This window comes from Lemur catta, chromosome 2 (assembly GCF_020740605.2).
Source record: "Lemur catta isolate mLemCat1 chromosome 2, mLemCat1.pri, whole genome shotgun sequence".
Classification (NCBI taxonomy): domain Eukaryota; kingdom Metazoa; phylum Chordata; class Mammalia; order Primates; family Lemuridae; genus Lemur; species Lemur catta.
This window is the reverse complement of record NC_059129.1, coordinates 20,030,370-20,055,364: the sequence shown is the minus strand read 5'-3', so window position 1 is coordinate 20,055,364 and position 24,995 is coordinate 20,030,370. Positions and strand designations below refer to the sequence as shown.

Below are 24,995 nucleotides of genomic sequence, written 5' to 3'. Positions count from 1 at the left end.
CATCCATTGGGTTAGTGTGTGTATGTTCTCAATGGAACCCACGGAAGCTGGAGTCAGGAGCACCTCTGCACTGTCCCTGCTAGTTTGGGAAATGGCCAGCCAGGGTTAAGGGCCCATACCTCGCCTGAGGACCGACCTAGCCAGGTGCAGACAGAGGCCTCTGGCCTCCGGAGTCTTCCTCCTACCAGAGCAGGCGCCTGGCCGTGGCCTACCTTCCTGCTAGAGACCCTGCAGACCCGTGAGCAGTGAGTGGGATCTCAGGAAAGAACGGGCAGAGGGTTCTGGGGCAGGTCAGCCGACGGAGAAGGTGCTGCGGCCAGAGAGCGGAACAGAGCCTGCATCTCGGATTTCCGCTCAAATTCTTTTAAGTTTCTTTTGGTGACTCCATGTGATGGGAGAGAGAATTGGAACAGGGCTTTGCTGCTACTTATGATTATAAATTTCCTTTCTTAAAAAAAGTTGTGGAGTGACTAAGAGTTGAGTGGAAGTAGCTGAGCTGCGGTGAGAGGCTGTGGGGGCGGAGGATCTGGGAAGAGATGCCCACAGAGAATGTTCCCCGTGCTGGGGCCCCACGGAGCCCTTTCAGAATGGGCCTCGGGCTTGAGTGGGCGGGAGGAGAGTGAATCAGGCCCTGTGGCTCTGGCTGTGGGGGCCTGAGATGAATGACGGCCTCTGCCTCCCAGGGCAGGGAAGGCTCTGTGGCCGTGAGGTGGGCTCGTGGGTACCTGCCAGGTGCCTGCTGCTCCAGGTGGGGCCTTCGTGGGAGGCTTCCTGCCTCTGTGGCGCCACGTAGCCTCTTCTTGTCCTGCTGTGCTCCGGTCTTCTTCCTGAGCAGGTGCGGTTGCAGAAGAAGAAATAGCAGTGGGAACGGTGGTGAGGACGGCGATGCTGATGGCGGCAGGTGACAGTGATTAAGCACTAGTGCGTGGCAGGCTCTGTGTCCTGGCTTTCTGTGCAGTGCCGTGTGCGTGAGCTTCATGGCGACCCTGCGCGTTTGCCCTCTCCACTTGGGGAGGCTGGGGCGGGGGGCACACACAGCTTGTTCATGTTGGTCAGGATTTGGGCCCCACAGGTCTCTGTGATCTGGGAGGTGGCCGTGGGGCTGCCTGGGGGGCTTCAGGGCTGTTCCCTCCATCCGTATTCCCCTCTGACATGGCTCCTCTGGTGCGCCTAGCCTCTGAGCACCTGGCAGGTGCTCTCTCTGGCCACTGCCTGCCCAGGCTGGGGCTCTGGCTTCTGTCCTCCCCTCACCGCCTCCCTGCTCTGCCCCTTCCCCAGCCAGGGCCCGAGGCTTGTACTCTGCTCCCCTGCAGGAGGGCAGGCTCTTCCTCTCAGGGCTGGGGCCCAGCTCTTCCAGCCCCCTCTACCCAGGTGGCCCCAGCCCTGTGTGGAGCATGTCTTTTTCTGTCCCTGTGTGATTCTTCAGCCTATTTGGGGTTTACACTTGGTAGCTCAGTTGAGGACAGGCTGATTAGGGCATGAGCATAATTATCTTCACTGCTGTCCCACTGGGGCCTCAGGGTGCCTGCTCACGCTGTGCCCTCTGGTGGCGGGCCTGCCCACCCGGGATGCAGGCCCGGCCCCTGCACCTTCCCCCATGGGCTGCTCTGAGTCTGCCACGCTGTGGTTGCCTGTGCCACTCGGCATCTCTCCAACACCCAGGGCTGCAGGCTGGTCCTTGGGTCATCTCCCCAGAGCCTGGCACGGGTACTGGCCAGGCTCACACCCAGGTGTAGTGAAGTAGCAGGCATGAACAAAAGGCAGACAGACGAGGCAGGTCTCCGGGGCTTCCAGAGGGCTCCGCGTCAGCAGTACTGCCTGTCTGTGCCTGCTGCCTGTGGGTGAACAGATGTGCTCAGGACTCGGCCAGGTGAAGACTGATGACATGCACACACGTGCGTGCTCATGCTCTCAGCAGAGAAGCTGTGTTCTGCCTCAGCTCTGTCACCTGCTTGGGACTTTCTCACCTTCCTGGTAGTTTCACAGCATCCGTCTCGCTGCCTGCAGCTTTATATATTCACCTAGAGCTGTAGGATTATAGAGTCCCATGAGTCTTTGGGACGGGATGGAGGGTCTGGTTCTCTGTCCTGGCATCCTTATCAGCCAACCCTCAGTGTTTGGGGTTGGATTCTCGGCTTCTCGTTCCAGCGAGTGGACCTCCACCCTTCCCAACTTCATCGAGTTGAACCCCTGTCTGCAGGTTGGTGGCCTGGGGACTGGGAGTGATGGGCCCACTGTACACTGGTCCACAGGATGCATTTAAACCCTCTCAGCAAGGCTCCTGCCTGGCCCCAGCCGGGAAGCCCCACCACAGGGGCATAGCTGCCCCAAGCAGACGCATGGTCCCTGTGCCAGCCCAGCATTCTACAGAGCCCTTTCTTGTGCACTGTGTGGTTGATCTCCTTGGGGCCTCTCTGGAGTAGGGCTGCCAAATATTACCCTTGATTTGAGGTTTGGAGTTGAAGCTTGCACTGTCCTTGCACACATGGCTCTCACGTCGTGACCCGGCGCCTTACCCCACATGCTTCCGCTGTCAGCGCTGGCAGGACTGTCAGGGCGGACCCTCCCATCTTCCACATGGTAACACTGAGGCTGGCTTTGGTGAGGGTGGGACGGGGACTAGCCGCTGCTTTATGCTTGGTGGCTGACACAGGGCTGGGACTGGCCCCGGCTCTTCCTCCCGCTTTTCTGGGTGAACAGCCCCGTTGGGCCGGCTTGCCGCAGGCTGGGGTGGGCCCTCCACCGCCCGTGGGCCAGCTTCACCTAGAGGCGCTGAGACCCCTCAAGTCCTCCGTTATCTCAGTTGCCATTAATCCCGTGACAATCACGTTTCCTTGCTTACAGACAGGACTTCTCTGCACCCAGGCAGAGGCACTCCGTGGGAAACACCGCTTTGTTCTGTGCTCGAGCAAGGCTCCGAGGCCTCTGTCATCACAGCCTGGGTGCCTGTTTGTTCAGCGACTTATCGCTGCGTTCGCTCAAGTGGAAACAAAACAAAGTTTACCACAAGTGGAATCAGTCATTAAAAAGTCATTATCAAATCAAACCACACTTCTTGCTCTTCTACTTACTAATGACAAAACAATTTCTTGAGAAGCTACAAACAACAAACTTTTTCTACTTTTCTTCGCTGCCAGCCGTTGCCCGCCCGGCGTACTAGGACAGTGGAGATTTATTGGTCAATAAAGGAGACGATTACAGCTTGTTTATGAAAGGAAGTCCCCCGCCCTGCCTTGCGTGGCATCCACGCTCGGGTAATGATAAGTCTGGTAACCAGCTCGGGACGATAAAAGTCAATGGGAAGATATAGGATTTCAATAAAATTATGACACTCGATAAACCTTCCTGTGGAAACAAATTTTCCACAGATACGTGATCATTTCCAGTTGGATTTGTAACTTTAATTTCTCACTTATTGAATTTTTTGTCATCAACTAATTACGATGTCCATACCGGGTGATGACTGTGCCCCAGCTCAGGAGAAAACACAATGGCTTTGGCCACGCCAGCCCCAGGGGCTCCCTAGGCTCACGGGAGGGGAGGCAGCAGGTTTCCTGGGCCCATTCTCACCTGCAAAGGAGGGCCTAGCAGGGGCGCGTGGGTGGCATCAGTGCTGGGGGACAGGGCTGTTGGGTTGGTGTCTCCCGGGGGCCTCAGCTCGTGGAAGTGCAAACCGAGAGTGCCATGTGGAAGGGGACCTGGCGGTCTGGTGAATAGGTCTCTCTCGGGGCCAGGAATTTGCTCTTTCAGCCAGTGCAGTGCGGGTAGTCCCTTCAGCTCACCCACAGCTCCCCGTGAGGGGGCACACTAGCTGGGGACAGTAGTGTCAGGGCTGGACTGGTCTTTTTCCTGGCTCCTTCCCTAGAATGTGTGTGCCAGTGGACACCTGGAGACTGTCACTGGCCATCGTTTGCCAACATTAATAAGATTCTAGCTGTCATGGTGTGAGCACTGGTTGTTTACGGGACATCACGCTGGCGCTTTGCCTGTGGCAGAGTTATCGTCACAGCTATCCACTACCCCTCTTATTAGCCACAGCACTGAGACTTGGGGGTCAGGTCACTGACCTTGGGGCAGCACTGAGCTTTGAGCCTGGGTCTTTCAGAAACCCATCCTCTTCTTCCTGGGCTCTGTTGCCCCCGTCTCTTACCCCAGTCCCCCAAGAGTAGGGCAGAACCCCGGGCAGAGGCTACTGAGCACATCCGCAGACTCTCAGGTCCGCCCCAGACCAGCCGAATCTGAGCCTACCTGGTACGAGGCCCCAGGTGCTTGTGTCTCATGGAGATCTGAGAAGCTGCTTTCTAGCAAACCTGGGCTTCTGAAGGAGGACTGGACTTCCTCTGCTTGTGCAGCCCACTGTGAACCTCAGCAGATGACAGCAGGTCACAGGTCCCAGCCTCGGCCTAGAATCTGCTGGGGACGAGGTCTCCTCCATCCACATCTGGGAACCCCTTTGTGGGGCCGTCAGAGCAGCGCAGTTCCTGAGCCCAAGGGCATGCTTGGTCTCCAGAGGCCTGTCCTCTCCCTCCAGGACCAGGCACCCAATCCCTTGAGCATCCTAGGAAGGAGTCTGTTCCACCCCTGGCTCAGGAAGGGGCCACTCATCTCTCCCAGGACCCAACTTGCTGGCTCACACTGTCAGCTTTAATCAGCATTTCTAACAGGACACGCTGAGCAGTAATTTCTGTTGTGGCCTAAGAATTAGTCCTGACACTGTGTGATCAGTCTGTCATCTCAGGAAACCTATACTGCTGCTTCATGTGACCTCTGACTTTTGCCCAAGAAAGGACAAAAGGGTGCTGGGCGTGGCTGGTGGCACGGTGACATGCTCATAGCTTCAAGCGTCCCAAGAGCCCTGGGCAATTGCACAGCAGGGTGTTCAAACCCACCTCCCTGACCGAGCCCACTGTTGTTTTCCTGGGCTCAGTTTGATTGGGGCTCAGAAGTCACAGGGACCGATGAATGCAGGCTGGGATGGGGAGCAGAGGCCTCTGCCTGCCAAGGGCCCTGGCCCTACACGTGCCATGTTCACAGCGGCAGAGGCCTCTGCCCCCACCCCAGCCTGTGTCCACACAGCAGGTGCCTGGTGGAGTATCCAACCCGCTGCAGCCCAAGGCCTGGCACGGTCAGAGCGAACGGATGCTGGGGCCAAAGACGGGGCTCTCGGTCATCACTGGCCTGGGAGCACCGGGCGTCTGGGCCCTGTGTCCACACCAGTGGTCTCCTTACAGGTGGGCTCTGAGTGTTGGCCTGAATCCTTGAACTCTGAATCCGTGACCCTGCTCCCGTGTCTGTGTTTCCACTCCTCGGGCCCTGACCAGCTGCCCTCTGTGTCCTCAGGAGCGAGACGGCATGCGGGCCATCCTGGGTTCCTACGACAGCGAGCTGACTCCTGCCGAGTACTCGCCCCAGCTGACCCGGCGCGTGCGGGAGGCTGAGGACATGGTACAGAAGGTGCACGCCCATAGCACGGAGGTGGAGGTGAGTCTGCGCCACGGACGGGAGGGGCTCGTGTCACCAAAGGGTTCTTCCCCAGGCAGGACTTGGGCAGAGTGGGCAGGATCTAGATTCTGTCTTCCTAGTTCTGGGTTGACAGGTGGCAGGGGAGGTCACGGGCTGGGCCGTGGGCTGGTTATTTTGCACACATGATCTACTTGAATTCTCACGACTGCATGGGACATTCAGCAGGGTCCCCTCAGCTCGTGGTGGGGAGGCCCAGGTGGCCTCGGAGGCTCCAGTGGGTTCTTGCTGATGTGGGGGCTTTTCTGGGTCCTGGAGAGCTTGAGGCCCGGTGTTGCCCAACTGGGTGTAGGCGTTTCTCCTTGCTGTGTCCTCCCGCCCATGTCCCTGTCCTGCTGATGCCACAGGATCCTCCAGGGAGGGGACAGCCTCAGGCTGTTGCTTCTCTGACCTTGCGCTTCCCGGTGGCCTCTGTGGAGCTCGGTGCCCTCTTCTCACTGAGTGTGGCCTGGGTCATGGCTACTGTGGCATTTCGAGCCTCATGGCCTGTTCCTAGGGGCTGTGTGCTGATGGGCGCCTGGGGGTGCATCAGATTCCCGATTTGCCTCTTTGAACAGCCGGGGTCCACGCCGAGCTTCCCAGCTCTAATCTGCTCAACAGAAAGCAGCTGGGCCTTGGAGGGCCTGGGGGCTGTGGCCTCCCCAACACTCTCCCCAGGCCACGGGTCCCCAACAAGCTGCTCCCGGCCCAGGGCAGAAAGGCCTATGTTCTCCTTTCTGAACCACACAGCCCTTCCTGCGATGTGGGGGGTCCCCTAGTCCCGGACGTGGGGCAGGGTCTTCTTTGCTCCTGGCCACCAGGAGCACAGCCACAGCCACATCTGCTAGCAGCGCTGGTGCTCTGCTCAGCCTTTTACCTGTGTCGTCTAATTCTCACTGCATCCCTAGGGAAGGTGCTGTTCCTACCCTAATTTTACTGATGAGGGAACTGAGGCCAGAGGGGTCGAGGGACATGCGCAGGTCGCTGAGCTGGGAGGTTTCTGCAGGCTGCAGTGCTTGAGCTCTGGCCCCTGACTGCACTCCCCGCCTCTCGGAGGACCCAGGCTCCGAGGCTTCTGCCGGCACTGCTGGGCCCAGCGAGCTCACTCTAGTTGTGCTGGCCTTGGTGGTGGACACCCGTGGTGTGGGGAGCTGTCGGCGTGGCCCATTGCTCTGTCCCTGGCAGCTGTGTCCACTCCTCATTCAGCCAGTGTTCTTAGGGCACATCTGATGTCCCAGCTGTTGGGGTGACCTGGGTCCATAGCAGAGAGCCAGGCTGATGGGTGTGACCGTAGTTCCTCCCCAGCCAACGTTGCTGAGTACATCCTCTGGGTCAGGCCCCATTCCAGGGGTACATTGACGAAGCCTCTGCCCCTTCTGAGCTTAGCTTCTAGGTGAGGGGGACATTGATAAGCGAACCTAAGTTATATAGTGTGCTAGAAGGTGCAGAGTTCCTGGGGCCCCAGGGAGCTGTGCTGCGGTGGTTCTCCTGGGGCTGCTGTGCATGGGGAAGGTGGGAATGGAATAGAGTTTCGCACAGCCGTGTCTGGGAAGGTGGGCGACCGGTGGTCCAGTGGGCGAGAGGAGAGCTTGGGGGGAGAGGCTCAGCCTCTGGGAGTGACACTTGGCCTGGGTGGCCACAGGTGCTTGCTGTCTCTCGCTTAACTGGTAACAGAGGGACCCTGGGGGCTATGCTGTGTCCCCACTGGCATGTTTGCCCAGAGCAGCCCCCAAGAGTGAGACCAACCTTTGGGTCCTGCACCCTGGCCTGCTCCTCTGGCCCCGGTCCCCACTGTCTAGTGTGGGCTGGTGTTCGTCCTCCTCCTTCCCACCCTGGCTGTCCTGTCCATACCCGGCAGCCCTGGAAGTGCAGGGCCCACTGCTGAGTGCCACACATGGACCTCCAGTCCTGAGTTGACAGCAGTTCTGATATAACATGTTTGGCTCTACGTGAAATAATAATGAAGAGAGGCTCGTGGGGAGGGCTCTCTGACACCCCTGTCCTCCCACTGTTTTTTATGTCGAGAGATCTCTATGTCCGTGCATGCCACACACACTCTGGTCTGTTATTTGTGAGCCTAACAGTGTGGGCACACGTGATGCCGAATGTTCTGGTGTTCTGTGTGTCTGGGTGATCCGGGGTTCAGTGGCCTCAGAACACATTGACCAAACACCGTCACGGAATCAGTGCTTCACCAGGGCAGCTCGGTGGGCCTCAGCCATCACCCCGCTAATAGGGTGTGAGTTGGGGGCCCCTTCCCCCACTTCCTGTGGTGGGACATGCAGTAGGCAGGTTAGTCCCCTTCTTGTCCATCTCCTGGAGTTACGGGAGACTCCATGGACAAAGGAGTCAGGTGCCCAGTGGTGCCAGAGTGCAGGTGGCCATCACCGGCACTGGCTGGTCCTTTCTCCGTGGTCATTGCTGTGGGAGTTCACACGGCTGGTCCTGGCAGGGTGGGGCTGAGCAACTGCTCTTTGAGCCCTGGTGGCCATCTTGGCCTGTCCTCGTCACTGCTGTTAACCTGGCTCAGAGTGCCTTGGGGGGCCAGAGCAGGCCCCCGTGGCAGCTGTGAGCCCAGGAAACTCCTCACATTGGAAGGGGGCCTCAACTTTGACCTCACCCTCCAGTTCACAGAGGCCAGACACCAGACTCAACTGCAGGCAGTAGGACTGCTGCACTAGAGGCTTTCATGGGTAGGTGGGCTTTCCATGGTTTTTTTTTTTTAAGAGACAAGGTGTCTCTCTGTCACCTCAGCTGGAGAGCAGTGGTGTCATGCTAGCTCACTGCAACCTCAAACTCCTGGGCTCAACCATCCTCCCGCCTCAGCCTCCCAAGTAGCTGGGACTATAGGTGTGTGCCACCACACCCAGCTAATTTTTAAATTTTTTGTAGAGATGGGGTCTCGCTGTGTTGTCCAGGCTGGTGTCAAACTCCTGTGCTCAAGTGATCCCCTGCCTCAACCTCCCAAAGTGCTGGGATTATGGGCGTGTGCCACTGCACCTGGCCTCCATTTCTTTTATTAAGTAGTAACTTTTTATATATCAAAGACTCCGTAAGCCGCCCACACTTGGAGCCCTTAAAGCGCTTAAAGCTGTTTTGCTGGCTGCCAGGAGTTTATTATTTGAGCATTATTTGTTGACAAACAGTAAAAAGTTATGTAACTTTATAGAACTCCCTCATTAACGGGTCCTTAGAGCCTCCCAGACAAGCTATCAGTCGCTCGCCCTGAGATGCAAGCACCCTCTGGGTGACACACAGCAGAGAGTGTGCCCTCGCTGTGGGCCCCCCCGAATCACTTCTGTTGCTCAGTTGTCTGGGGAGCCCAGTAGCTGGTGCAGGCAGGGAGGGGACACCCCCATGGCCCCCCAGGGTCTGATTATGCAGCTGATTAGCCACAGAAGCCCCTTGTGCCAGTGCAGTACTGGCCTGGGAGGAAGGGTGGGGGAACGGTGGACAGATTCCCTTGCTGCTGGGATTCAGGGTGGGCCTGGGCTGTGGGGTGGTGCCATCTTGCCCCAGCTCCCCCTCACCCCCTCCATGTTTTCTTCTTGCTTCCTGTTATCTTCTCTTCCCTCTCCCTTTGTCCTTCTGTTCTCTCTACACATTTGTCTGTCTCTGACCCTTCCTCTCCCTGGACCTCTCTCCACCCCCGTCTGTCACCGCCCTGCCCCCATTTCTTCTACCTCCCCTTGGGTCAGCAGTCTTTTCCTGTGATCTTGTCTGCAGGGGGTGACCTGTGGCAGGCGCCCTGGGGACACAGGCTTCGGGCTGGGGGTGTGGCCCAAGCACGGAGAACTTCCATTCCACCCGATTAGCTAAGTCTGCTCTGATGGGGAGCACGTTTTGATTCCAGCAAAAACATTTCACTAAAACAAACTGAAATGTTGAGTTAGGAGAATCCCAGTCTCCCCTCGCTGGTGAAGTTTATGCCATTTTACACGGCTTTTATTTATTCCGTTTAATAAAGCGGCTGTAGGAGTTGGTAGCATATGTCACGCATCCTCTGTCAAAGGAGCTATCAATATGCAGCGCGTGCCACCTCAATTCAACGTATCACCCAGATTTGTGTTTCCAGTTTATTTAATTAAAACCGATTATGGTGCTGCTGGCTGCATGGAGGTATGTGGAAAATCCCAATTTCAGGTTGCAGTGGATCTGAAATCTTTTCTGACTTCCAACGTAGGAAAAAACGGACACCAATGTCTCCACCCCCTTCCTCCTCTGTCACCTGGCTCAGGCGGCCGTTTGCCATCATCATCTCTTTGCCATGGATGGTTGGGCTTCGCAAGAGCAGAGCAGGAGCACTGTCTGCAGAGCCCAGGAGGTTCCCCGGGTCCGAAGTACCGTTCTTTCGTACTTCGTGTGGGTTTATTTACTGTTCTTCTTATATAAAGAACTTGAGATAACTACTGCACAGAGCACAGATAAAATGAAAAATCTTGGAACAGTTCAAAGATAAGCAATGTATTACAGAAAAGTGTTCAAAGGGATAAATAAAGTAATGCCAGCAGTCTGGGCTGGGCACTCTCTGTGTTGGACCACAGTACGTGAACTTGGGAGCAAGCAAACACCAGAGGGGATGTGGCCAGACAGCCTGATCCCCAGCGTCTGCGTAGGGGTCAGAGCCACATGGCTGCTGAGAGCAGCCCTCATGTGAGATGCTGGCTATGCCCCTAGTGGCCAGCACTTTGAGAACCACTGCACGCTGTGTGCTAGGCCCACTGCCTGGCCCCTCTACCTCAGGGACCCCCTGCTGTCCCCACAGTGTCTCTGTGGGCCTGAGCCTCCGCCCCAGGCCTGCACCTGGCCCTGTGCACTGCCTGCCGCCTGGCACTTGCTCTGCAGCCAGGAGAAGGTGGACTTACGGTGGTCTTTGGCCTCCATCCACTCGGGACGGCATTTTTGCATCCGCAGGCCACACCTACAGGGCCGCTACCCAGGAGGAGGTACTCAGCTGGTGGGGAGGTGAGGAGGCCTGGGGCTCCAGGCCCATCCTCTCCCTAACTGTGACCTTGGGGGGCTCCTTCCTGGGGCCCCAGCCTCTCCACTGTGAGGCTCTGCGGGATTTGTGCTCGATGCTGTCAGTTCTCCCTGGCCTGGCCATCCTGCGTATTCTCCCACTCCCCGCTGTGTTCGCAGCGCACGGGCGGGCGTATCTCTTCAGGCAGCAGCTTCTCACCTCAGGGTAAAAATAGCCTGGCCAAGGTCTCCGAGCAGCACCTACGTGTTGCAGACAGAGCTCAGGCCTGGGGCTCGTGTCTGAGCACACGTAGCCAACCGAGCCGGCTGGAGAACCAGCAAGAGACATGCGTGGCTCGACGGCTGAGGCTAAGGCAGCTCTGCAGCTCTGTGGTCACTAAGCCCCAGGGTGCGGTGGGGGGGGGAGTGGCTTCACCATGGGGCTGCTTATGCTGATTTTTCTGAGCTGTGTGGTGGAGCCTTCTCCCCACTGCCCTTCCACCTCCCGCTGCACCTGGGTGTGTTCCCTGGAAGCCCACCTCTGAGTGGGCTTGGCCTCTCTTGGGATGGAGCCGGTTTCCTTCCTTCCTGCCTTCCTCCACGGCCTTGCTCTGCCAGTCTGCTTTGGTCCTGGGCCCGGCTTCCCCCTCAGGGCTTGGCCTAAGGTGGGGTCTAGCTGTGGGGTCAGTCCCTTTTCAGAGGCCCTTGTGGCCACGGAGGGCGATTGAGGGACGGCGAAGCTCCCAACTTGCCCAGGAGCCTGGGCACCCTGGCCTTCCTGCCTCTGCCCAGCCCCACCCCTGGCCCTTGGGAAGCCCCTCTCTACGTCCCACCTGATTCCCGCAGCTCACGCACCAGCCAACAGACGTTGTGGCCAAGGCTGCTATGAGTATTTGAGTATCCTTCTTTGTGTGAACATGTGTTCATTTTTCTGGGATGTATATCGAGGAGTGGGATTGTTGGGTTTAACTTTTATGAGCAGTTGCCAAATGGCTTTCCAGAGTGGCTGTGCCATTGTGCACCCGCCAGCGAGGCGCGTGCCTGGTCCTGCCGCCTGCTCACACTGCAGGCCGGGTGTCCTCCTCCTTTTTAATTGTTTCCAGTGGGCAACAGCATATTTCACTGTGGTTTAAACTCGCTTTTCCCTAGTGACTACTAACATGCAGCTGTTAGTGAGCTGCTTTGCCCTTTGCAAATCTTCTCTGGTGAAAGTCTGCTGGGCTCTTTTCTTCCTTCTCTCTGGTGCTCTGTCCTACAAGTTCGAGCTTTCTGCTCCTCAGCTCTGGGCTCTGTCTGTGACGCTTCCCTGTCCTGGGCCCTGGGGCCCTTGGGGCTGTGAGCCGGGCTTGGCCTCCAGCCACTTCCTTCTCTCAAGGGTCTGCACCACCTGTGCCTGTCAGAAAGCCATTGTTCCTTGGCTTGTGCCTGCTGTTCTGGCTGGCTGAGGTGGGAGGGTAGACGGGCTGCTGGCTCCTCTGGCTTGTCCAGCAGTGGAAGTTCTGGAGCATTTTTGGAACCATGGGAACCCCTCCTTCTGAAGTTTCCCCATACCCCGTCTGGGAGACCCCTCCTTCTCCAGACTCTTTTGGGACCCTGCTGTCCTCTCCTGGTAGCAGGACCCTGGTCTCACCTCTCCAGGTAGCAGCCTGGGGATGTTTTGGTGTTTCCTTTGATTTTCCTCCCCCAGTTAGTGTTCATTGAATGATAAGGCGAGGCGGGAATGACTACTGTGCTGGGCTCTGCTCGTGCGTCTGACACCTTCCCTCTGCTGGTCCCAGCAAGCAGTCGGCACACTTGGGTGGCCGAGGCCAAGCTCGTGGCACAGGCTGCAGAACATCCCAGTCCCAGCCACAGCCATCCCACTCCCCCGAGCTCCTGCTCTGTCCATGCCCACCCTCATTTTCAAAAACATGGGTTTTTTTATTATTATTATTGGAAACGTCACCTGTGACCACTCATCCCGGCTGTCACGATCAGTGATGTGTTTCCTGGATGGTCACGGACTTTCAGTAAATATTTGTCCTCTGCAGCTGTGCTCAGGAGCACACACTTCCCAACCTGTCAAGTCTGGAGCCAAAGGTGACCGACGTTCGTCCTCTACCCACAAGCTTTGCCCCGAGGAAGCTCCCTCCTGCCTCCCTGCCCGCCCTTTTGTCTGGGGACCTGCTCTGCTGAGAGTCCCCAGCCTGGGCCCACCTGGGGCCCAACAGGGAAGAAGCAGCAGGTTGTGGGTCACTTCCAGGGATGGTGAGCTCCCCACTGTTAGAAACAGCTGCTTTGTATAGTGGCAGAACTGTCCCTGTCTTCCTCCCTAATTTGTCCTCCAGAGTGCTGGAGTATGTATTTTAAAAGTATACCTTTTTAATGAAAGTATAACATTCATAGACAGACATGCCCAGATGATAAGCGTGCGGGTCCATGAGTTATCGCAACTCGAGTGCATCTGTGTTCAGCACCACCCGGGTGGAGAAGCAGACATCCTTAGGACCCAGTGGGTCGCTCCCTGTGCGACGAGTGATGTCTTTGCATACTCGGTCCGTGGTTGAAGACAGCTCTTGCGATCTCTGCAAGTCTTCCTTCCTCACGGCTGAATAGCTGAGGGTGATGCCCTCGCTGTCCTGGTCACCTCTGGGAACACTTCAGCTTGTCTGCATCTGCCCTCCTGATCTCAGGCTCCGTCCCTCTGGGAGACCCAGGACCTGCGCAGCGTTAGTTGAGCGCAGGCCGAGCGACCACGGCCCGTGATGGCAGCCGCCTCCATCCCAGGGTTGCGTGTTTCCCGGGAGCCGCTCTAGGCAGGCAGGTGCAGGCAGATGCTCGGGTCAGAGTGCGGGGCTTGACTTTGCTCCAAGTCAGGTTTCTGCCACGATTCTGAAGTTGGGATCTCTCTAAAATCCCATCGGTCTCCATCGTGTTTGCTCTCTTTCCAAGCCCGGGCCCTGTGTGAATTTGAGGGGCGTGCTTTCTGTTTCTTAAGTCACTGATTAGAGGCGGTGGGCAGGATGGGGCCCGGGGCAGAGTCGGGCTCTTTAAATGGACGCCTGTTAGTCAGATGTCCTTGCTCCAGGTTAACCAGCCAGTCGTAAATAAACTCACCTTTGGGCCCCAGTTGCTCAGTCGTGTCCCTGCAGACCCCTTGTTGGAACACCCTGGGAACACCTGCAGCACTGTCTTGCCTGGCTGCCTGCAGCCGTTGTGGCCTGACTTGTTCCCACCACGAGCTGGGACGCCCGCCATGGTCCTGTCTCCATTGCGCAGCTCTTGCATGGCTTTGCACTCGCTCGCCAGGTCTGTGCGGGAGCCGCAGCAGGGTGGGGCTGAGCCTGGCACAGACCCGCTTTCAGCCCTGCTGCTTCCTGACAGTCCCTGGCCTTTTCTGCGCTGCGTCTCTAAAGTGCTGGGGGCCCCAGCCTTGCAGGGTTGCTGTGTGGGCCGGTGTAAATTCAGGTGATGATGTATCACACCTGGTGCACTGTGGGTGTCACCTGAAGGCTGATGACCACAACGACCACCTTTGGGCCTGGGGCACTGTGCCAGACCTGGTGTGCGCTGTGGTCACAGGGGCCTCATGGGCGGCTCTAACGCAGATGCACATTCTGTGGTTGCGGCTTTGCTGCTTGGCCCAGCTCAGTACCGTCCTGATGCCCGTATGTTTGGGGTGGTCTCTGTGGCCTAGTGACCTGCAGGTGCAGTTTGATCTGGGAGAGGTGCTGGGTCTCAAGGCCGCTGGCCCTCACACAGCAGCTCACAGGCAGAGCTTGAGCGAGCGTGGACCAGGGTTGCTTTCTGAGTGCCAGGGCTCTGCCGGTCTGCATGGTGTGCCCCAGAAGCACGCAGGTGTGCAGCTTGGCAAAGCAAGTAGTATCTGGATTCCAAGGACAAGAGGATAAGAGCCAGGGCGTGGGGCACAGCTCAGGAGGATGACGGCCTTGAGGCCTCTCTGAGCAGAGAACGAGGGTGTGGGGCAAAGCGAGAGGGTCTGGGAGGAGGAAGGGCCTCGGGTGCAAAGGCCCAGGGAGGGCTGCGCAGGGCCAGCAGGAGACCACTGTGTGTGGTGCAGAGCAGGCCAGGGACAGACTCACGTGAGAGTGGGACCCGGGTCAGGCGGGCTGAGGGCATGGCCTGGGCCTCGTGGGAACGGAGGGGCCCTCTGTGCAGGACGTCACACTGGCCTCCTGCTCCTGTACTGCAGGTCCCAGGATGGGTTAGGCCTAACCTGGATTCGGAACACACACTGTCATCGGTCCATGTGTAGCCTTCTGTTAGGGTCTTGAATTTTGTTTGTTTAAGGAACATATGGGAGCTTGCCCCCAGCTCAGGGGCTCTCGGGTCCCAGGAGCTGATGATGCCCCTATGGCTGGTGTCTCACCTGCCATGTGCCCTGTCCAGCCCCTGCCCCACCCCTGCCCCACCCCTCCCCCAGCAGGTAGCGCTGCACCGAATTCTGTGTGCATTATTGCCTTGCTTTAAAAAACATAGCTTAATTGTACATATGTGAATGCCTAAGTGCTACATTGTTTAGATTCTGAACTTCACAGAAAGAGTAACGCTCTTGTTGTCTGAGATTCGTGCTCTCTACTTTGTCACGCGCGGGTGTTGCACGTGGCTATGGCCTGTGGCAGAGTGTCCCGCTGCATAAGCACATTCAGCTTCTTACTCGTTCTCTTGCTGATGGGCGTCGTGAGTGTTTCAGGTTTTTTCTCTCACAGAGCAGGTGAGGAGAGCTTGGTGCGGACCTGCTGCGGGCACGTGTAACAGTGTCTCTGAATGTGTACCTCGGGATGGGGTCACTGAGTTACAGCGCATGCAAATGTTAAACACTAAGGAAATGGCAAGCTATTTTACAAAGTAATTTACTATTAATAGTTTTCACTCCCACCATCGATGTATATAAGATTCAATTGATTTATATACTTACTAACTCTTAGTATTTCCAAGATACTTAATTTTTGCCAGTCAAATGCATGCAAAGTGGTATTTTATTGTTGATCTTGATTTGCATTTTCCTAATTAATGACAATGTTGATTACCTTGTCATGTGTTTCCCAGCCATATGTGTTTCCTTTTCTGGGAAATGTCTGTTCGCATCTTGTGCCCGTGTTTCTGTTGTGCTGTGTTTTCATGGTTCTGATCGGGGAGGGAGAGTGTGGTGTCCGGCACGGTATGGGAGTGTTGCTGGGGGCAGGGGGAGAGCGGCAGGGGCTCCGGCAGTGCTGCTCTCACCAGTTTGAGTGTGTTGGAAAGAGAGAGCTCTGGGCCCCAATCCTGCTCCCGTCACTGACTGCTGGGCAGGATTGGGTGTGGCTTCATTTCCGAGCCTCGGTTTCTTCCTTCCTGAAGGAAGACCAGTAAGAAAACTGGTGGGCAGGTGGGCAGGTGGGCCAGTGAGCACGTCAGCAGTAAGGTGGCCTGGTGCCACGCGGGGAGCCTTCTACAGACAACTGGTCTGCCCTCGGTGCCTCTGACTGCAGCGGGTCCCAGAGGAGGTGGTCTGGGCTGGCGCTGCCTCCCGAAGGCGTCCCCTCACTTCTTGCCACCGGCCCGCGGCAGGAGGCTGTGGTGCTCCAGGCCAGGCTGCTCCTGGCTCTGCTCGGTTGATCTCGTCCTCTCGGTTTAAGTATTTGTGTGCCGTTAGCTTGTGGGTCTTGGAGCATTTACGGAGCACATCACTTCCTGCCTGGTGAAGTCGCCATGCCCCTGCCTCTCCCCAGCTCACCTGGCAGCCGTGCCAAACCCCTGACACTTGGGCAGAGGTGGGGTTGAAGTAGTCGACTTTGAGGAATGTCCTCACTTGTCCATAAGAACTCAGCCTTGGTACTGGCTTCTTCACGGGTGGGTTTTGGTTTTTGTTGTTGTTTGACTTGGTTTTGGAAATCTTGTTCCAGGAGGCTGCGTTGTCACGGTAATGATTTTTCCCAGGGTTGTCAGTGCCTCCCTTCTGTTGAGCCTCAGTCCTATGAGCATCGGCTCACACAGGGCCACAGAGAGGCGATGTGCCTTCCCCACACCCTGGCCTAGCACATGGGGACCTGTGCCCAGGAAGTAAATGCCCGGTGTCTGGAGTTTGGCTGGGCTTTAGAAAGACGTAGTTGTGCAGAGGGACCTTCCCCGACAGCCCCAGGGCGGCAGCATTCGAGTTTCTCCTTCCTGCAGGCCTTCAGGAGCTGATGTGGGGGTGCCTTTGGAGGGTCCCTGGAAGAGGTGACCATATGCATGACGTGTATTTCGCTGTTGATGATCTGTCACCCTGCCCAGGGGGATGTTGCAGGAGAGCGACAGAACGTTTATAGGGATAAGTTTGAGTCCAGCCTTCCCTGGGCAGGGCTGGTCCCCTCTGGGAGATAGATACCCATGCTCAGTGCCATGTGGCCACTCAGACCCCGTGAGAGTGAGAAATGGAGAGTGCTTCTGCATCATGGCTGGTGTAGGCACCTGCCACAGTTTCCCAGCAGTGGCTGTGCAGCTCACTGGGTAGGTTTAGTTTGCATTATTTTCTGGGAAAAGTGCATGATCTATTCTCATTTTTTGAGTCTGTGACTCTGGAGGCCAACCTCATTGCTGAGCTTCAAGGTCAAGGCCTCTCTAGGAGAGGCTGGGGGGCAGAGGACAGTGTGCCTGATTGGCACCCATGTTCCTGCTCTGGGGCATGCTCAGCACTTGTTCCCCTTGGCTTTCACGCCAGTGAGACTGGCCCAGGCCTGAGCCCGGCTGCCTGCGAGCTCCTGCACGTGGTCCTGGGATCGTGCACCCTGTAACTGGGACTTCTCCTGCAAAAGCCAGGGCAGCCTGTCAAGGTTGTAGGTGTGAGGATCTAGCTCCGTGGCGCAAACTAGGTATTCGGTGAGGCCCCCTGGTCAGAAAAGACTGCCAGGTTCTCAGGCCCCAGCATGGCCCTGTTGGCTCAGACAGTCCAGGCTGCCCTTGAGTCTCAACTTTTAGCAAAGGGTAGGCCAGACATCCTTGGGGGCAGTGTTGGGGGGTGGGTCTCTCTACTCTGGGGTCCTATGTGGTGCTGGCCATGGGTGGGCAGCTTCAGAGACTTTCCGAGACGTGGCCTCTGTCAGGAAGGTCGCCTTAATCAGTTCTTCCAGAGCGTGAACCTGCAGAAGGAAGTGAGCTGTTTCCCCTCTCCCTTGGGTGCTGGAACCCGTCCTGGACACCTCGCCTGTCCTCCACAGTCCCGTGGTCCGTCTCAGGACACCTCATGTCCACCTGCCACTCATAGTCAGTTTTCAGAGACAGGTCTTAGGGGTAGACTTTGCATTTTGCTGTGCCACCTGCTGCCCACCTAGTTACCTGGGCAGCAGTTCTGGCCCTGCCCACCATGCCAGCTGCCCGCTGCCCAACCCCTGGGACCCCATTTGCTCAGCAGGGAGCAGAGGTCACGGGGTGGTGGGAGGTACGTCCACTACAGGCCAGAGCAGAGGCTTGGGTGGCCTACAGCCTCTGACCCACTTTCTGTCTCCTCTTACAGGCTCAGCTGTCACAGGCCCTGGAGGAGCTGGGAGGCCAGAAGCAAAGAGCGGACATGGTAAGTCCTGACACGGCGCTTGTTTGCTGACTCTGTGACAGAGGGAAGTCCCGGTTTAGGACACCTTGGATCCTAGGTCCCCAGCAGGAACTTGTCCCGTCCTGTCCCCATCAGGACTTATCCTGCAGGCATAAGGCTGTAGGTCCCTTCTCTCCCAATAGCAGAGTGTGCGTGGCCTGGGTAGAGCCTCCACTGCCTGGAACCGTGTGCCATACAAAGTCATGCTGTTGAGACAAAGCAGATTTGAACACTGTGTGGGCTGCGAGGAGCCTGGGGCTGCTGAAGTGATGTCAGTGCCACGGCATCCCTGGCCCCCGCCTAGTCCACACAGGGTCTGTCACCAGCAGGGACACCTGCCTCAGCCTGGGCTTGGGCTTCACTCTGTGTGCGCCCAAAGATGTAGGGTCTTCGTTAGCGTGTGTTTATTTGCCATGTGCACTTTTATTTCTCCACTGATTGTGCAGGCGTGCTTTGAAGGTGTGTTTTCTCCCCAGAACGCGTCAGCCCTGTGCCCACTTATTTTGGCTATGGCCGAGCTCATGCGGCACAAGCTCACTGGTGACCTCGGCCGGAACTCTCCTTGGGTTTCTCAATCTCCAGTATTAAAAGGCTTTCTGACCATTTCAGGGAACAAATGGGTTTTGCTTTTGAAGCTATTTGGCCTAAACCAGATGTAAGCCCACACCATCCTTCCCTGGCCTTGGCCTTGTCTGGGCAGGACACAGGGAGGCTCCAGGCCACGTGTGCTACCAGGGAGGCACTGTCAGCATTGGGGCGGGCTCAGGACCGGCGTCTCAGGTTGAGGCTCCTGTTCCGTGTCCTTCCTTGCCAGCCTGAGCCCTGGGCAGGTGTCCTGGCTCTCTGACTCAGAGCCTTCATCCCGCACTTGGCAGGGGCATGGCGAGGGTCAGTTGAAATGAACTTGCTTTTTAAGTTGTGGAGACAGCCACGTAGCCTGCCGTGGTTGCGGCTGTGGTTATTATCGTTGGTCCTTCCTGTGGGGCAGAGTTGGGAGGGTCAGAAACCTGCCCCCTCAGGAGTCAGGGCACTGGAGCGAGGGTGGGGGTGAGGCTGGGCCCAGCACCTGGAGCCTGGGTTGGCTGTGCTCAGGGCCCTGACAGTGTGTCTGTGGCCACACAGCCGGGGAGCTGGGCCCTGGGACTGGAAGGGGCCAGCGTGCCCTGGGACAGCGGGGGTTGGGGACTCGGAAGCGAGTGCCAGCGGGCTGTTGGGGCTCAAGCTGGGCAGGCCTGTAGCTGTGGTGAGGACATGATTTCATGGGGCTGGACGTGGCAGGGGTGAGACCTCGTTCCCATCTTTATGGGGGAGCCTGGCCGCTGTGGAGAGGTGGTGGCTGGGGGTGCAGGTGTCCAGCACACACCGCAGTGGTGTGGTCAGTTCGGCTGCACTGCAGGCAGATGCAGTGAGGTGGAGCATGAGGGCCGGGAATCCAGGAGGACTGCGGTGCTCTGGCTTCGGTGGGGTCATGGTGTGGGGTGGGGGCTAGAGGGAAGGCCCAGCAGCCTGGGGCATCTGCTGCTGGGCAGACGGCCCCGCCTGGGCCCTCCAGGTGAGGCCTGCACATTTCCATCCTCAGGAGTGAGAAGGTAGCAGAGAAGGCAGCACCTGAGGCTCGAGCCTCTGGGCCCAGCTCCAGCATCCCGCATCTGGTCCGGGGGAGCAGGGTGAGTCAGGGCACTCGGGGGAGGGCAGATCATTCACAGAGCCCTGGAGCAGGAAATGTTTGAGTGGAGAGTGACAAACTCCATCAGACCCTGCCACAAGGACCTGAGAGAGAAGCAGAAGGTTGGCGCCAGGTGATTGATGATCTCCGTGGGAGCTGTTTCCAGGGAGGCCGGGAGCTGTAGCACTGATAGCACTTGTGAGGGGTTTGCTCGAAGGGCCCGAAGGGCGGCTGGAGCTGGGTAGAGAGAGATTTATTCCACCTGACGGCCGTGGGAGCCCTGTGGGAGCAGGTGGGAGGCACACGCACCGCAGGCACTAGTGCTGGTTCTTACCTCTGCTGGTCTGAAGCCCAGTGTCAGGCAGGCCGGGAAGGGGTCTGTTGGGAGGGGCTGGCTGGTCCGGAGCCCTTGGGCCCCTCTGAGATGTACGGGTGAGCTGGGAGCAGGGCTGGTCAGTCGTTTGTCTGCTGTGCTCAACCGATCGTTGGTTCATGGCCTTAACCAGGGCTAGGTGTGCAGGTGAGAAGCGCGCAGGAGAGGCAGTGAGGTGATGCCCTTCCAGAGAGAGGGAAAGCAGTTCTCAGGCAGCGTCGCAGTGCAGTGTTTATTGTGTGTGCTTCTTAAATTTGAGTGTGAGCCACGTTTACCTTTAAACTGTAGAAATACCCGTGAGTGGTGGTTTTGTTTTTTCCATGTGTTTTCTGCAGTGAGCAGTCACTGATAAGGCAATTTGAGGGGGAACCCATCATAATTGTTGGCTAAGCCCCCAACCTTCAGCGAGGGTGGTTCAGAATGCTCCCTGGCGGGAGAGCTGAGTAGACTGTGGAGTCTGACGCACCAGCAGCAGTGCATGGTGGGTGACGGGCAGCTCTGCACACTGTGGAGTCTGGTGACTGAGCGTGTAGGTGGTTAACGGGGACGCTGTAGCCTTCCCAGCTCTGTGCGTGTTTCGTGGCGGTGGGACCAGCCAGCGTGGCCTTCCTGCTTTCCAAGCCTGTGGACTATTAGTGCTTCCTTCCCATTCACTGAGCGTCCAGGCTCTTGAAAAAAGGGTGTTTCCCGTTGACTTTGAGAAGCTGGGGCAGGGTGGGGGAAGCCCTGGGAGCCATGCTGTCCTGTGTGTAGACATGCCGGGTTTCCTTGGTGTTGACCTGAACTGGAACGTGCCCGGGGCTGTGTTTCCGGCTGTGCACGAGGCCGGGAGGCATTAGAGATGGAGTTGTGCCCAGCATACGCCAAGCCTGGGCATCGAGGCTGAGCCCGTGGCTGTCCTTGCATCTGGACCCCCTTTTCCACAGAAGCCTGGCTGCCTCGGAGCTGACACCTTGACCTTGATGTCAACCCTTCTCCCCAGTGCCAGGGTGGTTTTGGGGAAACTGCTAATCCAGGTCCCTCCTCGAGGAGTAGGGAGGACAGGACCTGGCCTTGGATGCCGAGGGTGGGGTGGGCACAATGCAGCACGGGTCTCCTGGGGACTCACAGGGAGGTCATGACAGTACTTCTCCCCGGGGGGCCTCTGATGTCAGCAGGGCTGGCACCTCAGTTCAGAGGCCCCCACCCCCTGCACCAGGGAACCTTGGGGCTGGTGGTCAGCGGGGAGCTGCTGGTGGATGTGAGCTCCCTGGGGTCACTCCTGCAGCCTCGCACAATGGGTAGGACCTGGGGCTCCGTGTGGGTTCTCAGCATCGCCGATTCCAGGCCTCGGAGTAGACAGACGGGCTCTGCAGCCCCTCCTGCTGGTTGTCTTCAGGCCTGGAGCTGCCTCCTCAGACAAGTGTGTAATCTTCGCCTGTACCTGTCCAGTCCTTAGCTTACTTCCCGTTGTTTATTTCACTTCTCTCTCCTTTCTCCCAGTTAAAAGGAAACTAGGAAATGGCAGTGCTCAGAGTGCTCACAGGGGTGTGAGCCTCCTGGGCCGGGGTGTCTTCTGCTGCCCCAGGAAGCCCTTGCCTTGACCATGGGGATGGTCATCCTGGGTGTGGGAAGGCTGGGGCCAGCAAATTGTGTTCCAGTTCTGGCTCTGCCACGAATTACCTGTGTGGCTTTGGCCAACCCCAGACCTCTCACCTGGCTGGGGGACCTCCTGACACCATCGCAACTCATTGAAGGAGGTTTGGGCAGAGCATGACAGAGCCCGAGGCTAGGCAGGGCCGTCTGGCAGAGCACTCTGCCCAGTGGGAATGTTCTCTGTCCAGCCCAGCCAGCACAGTAGCCACTGGTCACTGATGTAATTGTGGCTAGGACAGCCGAAAATCTTAATGGCTTGATTTTAATCACTTTTAGTAGCCACATATGGCTGGGTAATCAGCTCCTAGAACATTCCATGTTCTTTCTCCTCCAGACCCCTGGCATGTTCTCTCCACCTTTCCTCTTCCACACTCAGGCTGTTTGCTGCTGGCTCATTGGACTTCTTTTTCAGCTTTAAGCTTGTGTTCCTGGCCTCGTCCTTTTGTCCTGAGTTGAAGTCCCCGCAGACTGGCTCCCGAGGATTCGAGATGTCTCCTTGGCTCTGTATCCCTTTTGCCTCACACCATACCTTCAGGGGAGGGATCGGGTAGAGAGGTGCCCAGTGAGTGCACGGCCATGGGAGCTGTGATGGGCGCTGGCCTGGGCCCGGCCGCCCGCCCCCCTCGGCTGTTTAGCGTGGGCTGCAGGTCTCCTTCCTCTATGTAAATCAGAGCCCCTCAGTGTCACTGGTGTTCTCTCCTGGGGTTACCAGTAAAACTCAAGTGATTCTGCGTGGGGGAAGTTCCTGCTGCTGACGTACACTGCTGACCCGACCAGCTATTCATTTTATGGTGGAGGAACCAGAGAGTGAGGACAAGCGAGCGGCCGGGGCTCACCGTGAGACGGGAGGGCTGGAGCTGGCCTCGGGTCTGGCTCTGAGGCCTTTGCCATCCCATTCCCAGTGTCAGCCTTGGCAGTGGCTATGTCTGGGAAAGAGGCACCCTAGCCCCTGGGATAGCTAGAACAACCCACGTCCAGGGCATCGCCGACTGCGTCCCTCACACTCTCCATCCTTGGCCGGTGGGGACGCAGCCTGGTGTGTGCACCGTCTGCCAGCCTGCAGCTCCTTTACCCACTGTCTTCTGACCCAAAGTCAGTTTGCTGTTTAGGAGAGAAGAAAGAAAAATTTAAACATCTTTAGCTAATTGCAGATGACAAGACAAAGGCAGTTTGACTTTCTATTATTAATCAGGAAACCCATACTAATTAGTAAGCATAAGTACAATTCATGCTTTTTCCTTTAAATGCAATTACTATCACAAGGAAAGATGTCCTGGTCCATAGTTGTATCATTAACATACCTCACCCTAATTAGATATGGCCAGCAGTGGCTGGAGAAATGAGTCTTTAGATTACAACCATAAAAAAATCCTCTAATATTTTATATACTTCAGGGAGTGAGGGTTGAAGATTTATTTTCTGATTTAGAGGATTTGCAGTGCTCATACCTCTGTGTGATTAAGCAGTCATCTTCCTTGAATTCCGTGTTGCCTCAGCAGTTCCTCCTTGGCCCACCCCTTACCCCCAGGGGCATCTGAGGTGGGTCAGCCCCACAGAAGGGGCACCAGGCCTGGCCACACACTTCCTGTCACTCACCCTTCCTTGTTTCATCTCTAAAACGGGCAGGGTGTCGGGTCCTGCTCTGTGTCCTGATGGCACAGGCTTTACGGGCAGATGTTGAAACCTGGCGGCCATCAGCAGGGCAGGTCCCCAGGGCCCAGTGCTCTGTGGACCTCTTCTCTGGCAGCCACTCGGCCTCCGGAGCCTCAGGCTTCTTGTGGGAAGGTGAGGACACAAGGAGCTCTTGCTCTGAAGAGACTGCAGTGATGGCTGTGCGGAGATCTGCGGGGCTGTGCCCACCCCAGGACTGCACATAGATCTGCGGGGCTGTGCCCACCCCATGACTGCACATAGATCTGCGGGGCTGTGCGCACCCCAGGACTGCACATAGATCTGCGGGGCTGTGCCCACCCCAGGACTGCACATAGATCTGCGGGGCTGTGCCCACCCCAGGACTGCACATAGATCTGCGGGGCTGTGCCCACCCCAGGACTGCACATAGATCTGCGGGGCTGTGCCCACCCCAGGACTGCACATAGATCTGCGGGGCTGTGCCCACCCCAGGACTGCACATAGATCTGCGGGGCTGTGCCCACCCCAGGACTGCACATAGATCTGCGGGGCTGTGCCCACCCCAGGACTGTGCGGAGATGTGCAGGGCCGTGTGGAGATCTGCAAGGCTGTGTGAGATCCGTGGGGCTGCGTGGAGATGTGCGGGGACGCACCCACCCGAGGAGGCACGCATGGCTGGTGCTGAGGGTGGTGGGTGGAGCAGAAGTGAGTGTTCCTCCGTGCTCGCTAATCATCATCATTCTGCTCCCCCGCCCGCAGTCTGGTCTTATCACAGTCCTCCAGCATGGCCAACCGCCTCCTGGTAAATTGTTATAAAAACCTGCTGGTTCAGTGACTGATCGTGCCTCATTTCTCTTTCCGGATCTGTCCCACCACATGACTAAGCACCTCTATGACTGGACAGCCTCGTGCATACTGGGCTTGCTGGGGGAGACAAGCCCTGGGGTAAGGAGGCACAGCCTCTTCACGGGCTAGTGGCAGCCTTGTGATTTCGGGCATCCAGTTCAGTTCATGCCCCACCAGCATGCCTGTCCCCATGTGCCCTGGTGTGAGTGTCCTGAGCTTGGAGAGGCTCTTCGGGCCAGGAATATGTCCAGAGCAGGTCTGGGGAATGCCCCAAAGTCTGGGCCCGTGGCCTCATGTCACTGTCTTTGTCTCCCAGCCCCTGGATACAGCCTCTCCTGCACCCCACCTTGGAGCTTCTGTACCTACTCTTCATCCCACACGGGCTGGGGCCCGGTCCCCCTGTCCTAAGCCACACCTGCTGACTCACCTGCTGTGTGACCACAGACAGGCCCACCACCTCATCCTGAGGGTGGAGAGAGAATGACAATTCCTCGGCAGCCTTGCAAGTCTAGATGAGTTCATGTATTTGAAAAGATCCAGGCTTTGCAGTGAAGTGTTGCTGAGTGAGGATATAGGCCTGCCCTTTCTCCAGCTGGCCCCAGTGGAGGCTGGTTCAGGGCCCTCTGCATGTACCTGGTTGAAGTTTCCCTGTTTTCAGGCGCATTCTCAGTGCGTGCTGGCACAGACCAAGGCGGGCATCGCATTGAACTGGTTGGCCTTAAATGCCCCTTGCATTTGAGGTAAATGTGTCTAATTCAGCAAATATTTACCAGGCACCTCCTCTTGGCCATCGTGCTGAGGGAACAGACTCTGGCCGTGTGTCTCAGTTTGTTCAG

The 24,995-nt window shown here is 57.4% G+C and overlaps 1 protein-coding gene across 6 annotated transcripts in view; it reads left to right on the top strand.

Annotated features, from left to right (window-relative positions):
* Window positions 1-24,995, top strand: part of MAD1L1 (mitotic arrest deficient 1 like 1) — a 361,733-nt gene that overhangs the window by 180,207 nt on the left and 156,531 nt on the right. For all 6 annotated transcript variants that reach the window (XM_045542991.1, XM_045542990.1, XM_045542992.1 and 3 more), the window contains 2 exons: window positions 5,341-5,481; window positions 17,933-17,989. In XM_045542991.1, coding sequence (XP_045398947.1) covers window positions 5,341-5,481; window positions 17,933-17,989 — 198 coding nt within the window. The remainder of the gene's footprint in view (window positions 1-5,340; window positions 5,482-17,932; window positions 17,990-24,995) is intronic.